Raw genomic sequence first — 6685 nt, forward strand, 5'->3', positions numbered from 1 at the left:
TTCAAATATATCATAAAATAAAATACAAGTGTTAATTTTTTTTATAAAGTGTTTAATTTTGTATCATAGTTTTATTCGATAAAAAAATGTCTTGTTAATCCGTACTTTAAGGACAATGGTTAAGAATTTAAAAGAGGAACTAATTTATGAATTTTATATAAAAAAGTTTTTATTTTTAATTTTTAATATAGTGAAAACACAAGTTTCAATAAATTTTTTTTTCCTTAGACTCTTAAAAAAAATTAATCTTTACAATTATGCGTAGAAATATTTGATAAAAAATGTAAAAAAGGTGAGGAAGTAACAAGGGAAAGTTAAGTAACGCGGATGGTGTTAAATGCACCCTTCTTACCCGTACCCCATTACACTGCCCGTCCACAGCACGACAACGCCATTTCCCAATAAAAACATGACAACTTTCCCGCGACCGTTAAGACAAACGCCGTTACTTTCTCCATCCAATCCTATCTTGACGTCTATTAACACCGTTTATTCTTACCCCCTTATTTCCAATGAGCCGCCTTTTATTTATGGCGTTGTTTGCGTTTCCCTAGCACCAAAACTTCCTCACTTCTGATACCCGGTTGGAAAAGCAGGTAAACCTGTTATCACCGGTTGTATCTCATTTAACCGCGGTTAAAATCATTGACCACTCTAGTTAAAGTCCTCTCTTCCGACACTCCTTCTGGTCCTCCTGCTACCATTTATCATCATCATCTTAGAGAGAGAGAGAGATAAAAATAACAAAACAAAATATTGAGAGAGAGAGAGAGATAGAAAACTTAGAGAGAGAAAGTGGGTAGTTGAACGAGTCATCGTCAATTGAAGGCTTGTTTCTTTGTTTTTGAAGATCAAGAAGAAGAACGTTGTTGTTGTTGTTGAGTTTTCATGAAGAGTGGATGTTTGGGATGAGAGATCTGGAAGAAGAAAGAAACATGGCATCATCAGAAGTATCTATGAAGGGAAATTCTGTCAACGGAAAAGGTGAAAACAACGTTGATGGTGTTGGAGATGCTCAAAATGGTTCTTCATCGTCATCAACAGGAAGAGGTAACAACGTTAACGTGGTTTTATCTGTAATTAAGGTTTTGTGTAACAAATTATGGAGTGATAATGTTTTTTTTTTCTTTTCATTTTTCCAGAAGCTGAAGCTGCACTTTACAGAGAACTATGGCATGCGTGTGCTGGTCCTTTGGTAACAGTTCCAAGAGAAGGAGAACTTGTGTTCTATTTTCCACAAGGACATATTGAACAGGTAACACAAACATTACCTATTTTCCGACAATTATCTTTCATGGTTTGGTTCTTGTTTTCTTTAGTTAAGTTAGCTACCGGTTTATCTGTGTGTCAACTCAGATTTGTCACACTTAACTCGTTTTGGTTCCTAATTTAGCAGCATCTGGGTTTTTTCTTTTTTATATTAGAATTAGAGTTATTATGATGATGATTATGGTGAAATTAACATAATTCCATACATTAGGTGGAAGCTTCAACAAATCAAGCATCGGAACAACACATGCCGGTTTACGATCTCCGACCTAAGATCCTTTGTCGGGTCATCAACGTTATGCTAAAGGTAAATTTTCCTCTTTTCCTTTTTTTTTTTTGAATAATTTAATAAATTCCTTTCTTTTTCTAACAGTAACACAGTTGTTTTGTTTGTGTAATTATAAAATATAATAAAATTATTTATCTTTTAATTATTGATTAATTTTTGTATATTTTTTTGTAGGCGGAGCCAGATACTGATGAGGTGTTTGCACAAGTGACTTTGGTACCAGAGCCCAATGTGAGTTTTTCCACTAATTTTCTTTTGGTTTCTTTGGTTTGGAGTAACAAACACAGCATGTTCTTATTTTTTTCTTTGTGTGTTGTTTTGGATTGTGGATCTGGATGATATTGTAGCAAGATGAAAATGCTGTTGAGAAAGAAGCTCCACCTGCTCCTCCGCCGAGATTTCATGTTCATTCGTTTTGTAAAACGTTGACCGCATCTGATACCAGTACTCATGGTGGTTTTTCTGTACTTAGACGACATGCTGATGAATGTCTTCCTCCTCTGGTTTGTTCTCTGTTCCCTCTTCTTCCTCCTTCTGTTTTTCCATATGGATGAAATTGATGGTGTTTGTTGTTTGGTGATAGGATATGTCAAAGCAACCACCTACACAGGAATTGGTGGCCAAGGATCTGCATGGGAATGAGTGGCGTTTTAGGCATATTTTTCGCGGTAATTACTAGTCCATCTTAAACTGTTGACCACTTGATTTATTTCTTATTAATTTTTGTTCATTTTTTTTTTTTTTTTTTTTTGTGTTTGATGTGTGAGGTGAATTGATTTCAGGTCAACCGCGTAGACATTTGCTGCAGAGTGGTTGGAGTGTTTTTGTCAGTTCTAAGAGGCTGGTTGCTGGGGATGCATTTATATTTCTGAGGTTTGCTTAGTTGTTATAACATCATTTTTGAATTAGTGTTTTTTTGTTGTTGTTGGTGATTTTGACTAATTTAGGATTTTTCCAGAGGTGAGAATGGGGAGCTTCGAGTTGGTGTCAGGCGTGCAATGAGACAGCAGGGTAATGTTCCATCCTCGGTTATCTCTAGCCATAGCATGCATCTTGGTGTTCTTGCAACTGCCTGGCATGCTGTTTTGACTGGGACCATGTTCACTGTTTATTACAAACCCCGGTATGCAATTTGTTCTTAAACCATGTCTGCTCTGTTCTAACTATTATCTGATTTGAGTGTTCTTTCTGATTTATTTCCCTAGGCATTGAGTTTACACCGTTCTTGCTCATGTTTCTTCTGCAGGACTAGTCCAGCGGAGTTTATTGTTCCGTATGATCAATACATGGAGTCTCTAAAAAATAATTATACAATAGGCATGCGGTTCAAAATGAGGTTTGAGGGTGAAGAGGCTCCTGAGCAAAGGTGTGAATGATCAAAACAATAATGTCTTTTTTCTCTGTTTAAGTTTTAATGTTACTACTGCTTGCTGGTTATGTCCATTTATTCTTTATCTAATGGTTTATTTTGATTTGGTTTTTGTATGTGTAGGTTTACGGGTACCATTGTTGGAATTGAAGATTCCGACTCCAAAAGATGGCCAACATCTAAATGGAGATGTCTCAAGGTTAGATGGGATGAAACATCTAACATACCTCGTCCTGAGAGAGTTTCCCCTTGGAAAATAGAGCCTGCTCTTGCTCCTCCAGCTCTAAATCCTCTTCCAATGCCCAGGCCTAAAAGGCCCCGTGCTAACGTGGTGCCGTCATCCCCAGATTCTTCTGTTCTTACCCGCGAAGGTATTGTGAGAACTTGATATTTCTAAGAATTCCTCCTTTGCGTTGTGGTTTTTGTATGAAGCCTGATTTGTTTTTGCTGATCAATTAACAGCATCGTCAAAAGTAAGCATGGACCCTTTGCCCACTAGTGGTTTCCAGAGGGTCTTGCAAGGTCAAGAATCATCGACCTTGAGAGGAAATTTGGCTGAAAGCAACGACTCTTACACTGCAGAGAAGTCTGTTGCGTGGACTCCTGCAACTGATGAAGAAAAGATGGATGCTGTTTCTACTTCAAGAAGGTATGGTTCAGAGAACTGGATGCCAATGTCAAGGCAGGAACCAACGTATTCGGACCTTCTGTCGGGATTTGGTAGTACCCGTGAAGGCAAACATAACATGCTTACTCAATGGCCTGTAATGCCACCTGGTCTGTCGCTAAATTTCTTGCACTCCAATATGAAAGGTTCTGCACAAGGCAGTGATAATGCAACTTACCAAGCTCAAGGGAATATGAGATACAGTGCATTTGGTGATTACTCAGTGCTTCATGGACATAAAGTTGAAAATCCACACGGAAACTTTTTGATGCCACCACCACCACCAACACAATACGAGAGTCCCCATTCCAGAGAATTGTCACAGAAACAAATGTCTGCAAAAATAAGTGAGGCTGCAAAACCAAAAGACAGTGACTGTAAGCTATTCGGCTTCTCGCTTCTCAGTAGCCCAACTATGCTGGAGCCTTCATTATCTCAAAGAAATGCTACAAGTGAGACTTCTAGTCACATGCAAATTTCATCACAACATCACACATTTGAAAATGATCAGAAGTCCGAACATTCAAAGAGCTCCAAACCAGCAGATAAACTAGTCATAGTTGATGAGCATGAGAAGCAGTTGCAAACTTCTCAGCCTCATGTTAAAGATGTTCAACTCAAACCTCAAAGTGGTTCTGCTAGAAGCTGCACGAAAGTAAGTATCTGCATTGTTATTGTTACCTTTTTGACGAAATAAACGAGTTAGTAATAACGAAATGATTCTTATTTAAGGTTCACAAGAAAGGGATTGCGCTTGGTAGGTCAGTTGATCTTACAAAGTTTAGTGACTATGACGAATTAACTGCTGAATTGGATCAGCTATTTGAATTTAGAGGTGAACTAATATCTCCACAAAAGGATTGGCTTGTTGTCTTCACTGATAATGAGGGTGACATGATGCTTGTTGGCGACGATCCATGGCAGTAAGATCACCATTTATGGTTCTCTGATTAGCCTTTTTAATTGATTTTTTTTTCCCTTTCTTAAGGATGACCTTATTTGCATAATTTTTGTTTACTCAAATTCAGGGAGTTTTGTTCAATGGTTCGCAAAATATATATCTACCCCAAAGAAGAGATTCAGAAAATGAGCCCGGGTACACTGAGTTCAAAAAATGAAGAGAATCATTCAGCTACCGATGGTGGAGATGCACAAGAAACTAAATCTCAGCTGAATCAATCAGCTTCAGATAATTGATTATTTGGTAGATTGGATTTTCTTAGCATCCAGGTGTGACATCACTTCCTCGTTCAATAATGTTACCTTGTACTTGCAAACCTTTTTCTACATTTAATGTTGCCATGTATGAACACTGACAACTTTTCTTTGTAAAATCTCATATGGTATGAACATTGATCAATGTTTTGTTTTATCCACAGATTCCGGATTTTGGAATGGAAAGAAGTAGAGGACTGTCATAAAGCCAGCCAGCCAGTTAGAGAAAATGTGTATGACCTGAACAAGTAACTTTTTAATTCTGAAGAGTATGTGTTTGGAATCAGAATATGGAGTAGAGTTTCCATCCGATTTTGGACCGTGTCGTGGATTTAGTGTTAGTAGTATATTTATATATATGACTTTCCAATTATAATATATAGTCCTAGTATATATAAATAGTATAGTAAGTAATTGTGTCTTGAGCTAGGCAATATGGTATGGGGTGTATTGACCTGCATTTTTCATCAATCCTTGTTCATAGTTTCTTTTCCATCTCTCTAGAAGACAAGAACCCCTTCCCCCTCAACCCCCATTAATGTAATTAAGTAGTTCATATACAAGTGCGGTTTATCTGATTTTTATTTTTGATTGACACTTATTTTTAGTAGAAAAATTTGTGCTAGTAATAGTAGTATGTGGAAAATTTATTGAGGAAATCAATTTGCATTTTGCTTGCTTTATGTATAATTAAATTAAATTTTCCTTGATAGTAGTTTTTCACACATTTTTTTGGTTACGAGTATGGTGATTAATTACGGTCAATATCATATGGTAACTTACTATACGCGTGGACGTTATAGATTGAAGTTGAAGTCATATCAATATAGCAGAAAATCAACACGTGGTTTTGGAAATCTTATAGGTAGATTTTGAAAATGAAAATTCTTTGTGAAATATAATTGGTGGTTTAATTGTGGTGACACTATTTACTAGTACTACTACTAGATGGTGTGGTCCTCTCTTGAGCCCTCGTTGGTGTATTTGAAACGTGGTTACGTGATTAAATTTCATTCCGTGAAAGCACCACCGTTGAATGTCCCATTATAGTTTTTGATATAAAATTATTGTACTTATCATCATCTATTAAAAAACATACATACAATATATATGAGCACGTTGTGGACCTCGTTATTTCATGGGTTCTGTCCTTTATGTCTAACAATCTTTGGACCATGCGATTCATTATTTTATTTTATAGGTTAAAAGGTAGGGTTCCAGTGGGGACTATGGTTGTTGATACCTTTAATTTTTTCTACACATTCCATTTCAGATTTTTCTACTGCCCTCTTCAGAATACAACGTTGAAATTCCAGTTCTGTCTAGTAAAATCATTTTCTACATCTAAGTAAAATTTGATTGCCTTTTCTGAGCAGTTTGGTTGCTTTTTGTGAGCATGATCTAATAAGGCAAAAGAAGAAAAGAAAGAAAGAAAAAAGATATTAAAGGCATGGTCTTACTAATTGTGTGTATATTTTCATGTATAAGTTAGGTTTTAAATGTTAAATGAGATCATAATGATATTTTAAGACTATCATCGATTTTATTTGGTCGACCAAAGTATTCTTCGTGGGTAGTTATAGATAGATAGACTCTAGTCAACTTTCCTTTCAACGTGAACAAGGAAAAGTTGAATCCTGCACTTGAAGTTGAATTGTGAAACTCGTAAAATTGCTTAATTGACCGATTTATTTTGGCTGATCCAAAGTCGTTGACCCCTAATGGACTTTCTAAAGTATTCACACGACAAATTATTCTCTTGATACCATTTTAATGGGGTGGTGAATCAAAAGCCGGAGCTATTGTAAACTCAAAAAATTCTTTGCAGTTCCACAAACATTACGGTGCTGATAAAAGACCGGAAAGAAGTTTTAGG

General features: G+C 36.4%; 1 protein-coding gene across 1 annotated transcript; it reads left to right on the plus strand.

The window, feature by feature from the left end:
- Positions 1-586: 586 nt before the first annotated feature.
- LOC11439423 (auxin response factor 2B) lies at positions 587-5478 on the plus strand. The gene is made up of 14 exons (XM_003630535.4): positions 587-1050; positions 1143-1255; positions 1481-1576; positions 1733-1789; positions 1906-2061; positions 2142-2226; positions 2341-2431; positions 2517-2681; positions 2805-2924; positions 3051-3298; positions 3390-4249; positions 4327-4517; positions 4623-4824; positions 4974-5478. The coding sequence occupies exons 1-13, from the start codon at positions 900-902 to the stop codon at positions 4789-4791; spliced, it is 2502 nt and encodes an 833-aa protein (XP_003630583.2). The 5' UTR covers positions 587-899; the 3' UTR covers positions 4792-4824; positions 4974-5478.
- The last annotated feature ends 1207 nt before the right edge of the window (positions 5479-6685 follow it).

Source organism: Medicago truncatula, chromosome 8, assembly GCF_003473485.1.
Source record: "Medicago truncatula cultivar Jemalong A17 chromosome 8, MtrunA17r5.0-ANR, whole genome shotgun sequence".
Classification (NCBI taxonomy): Eukaryota; Viridiplantae; Streptophyta; class Magnoliopsida; order Fabales; family Fabaceae; genus Medicago; species Medicago truncatula.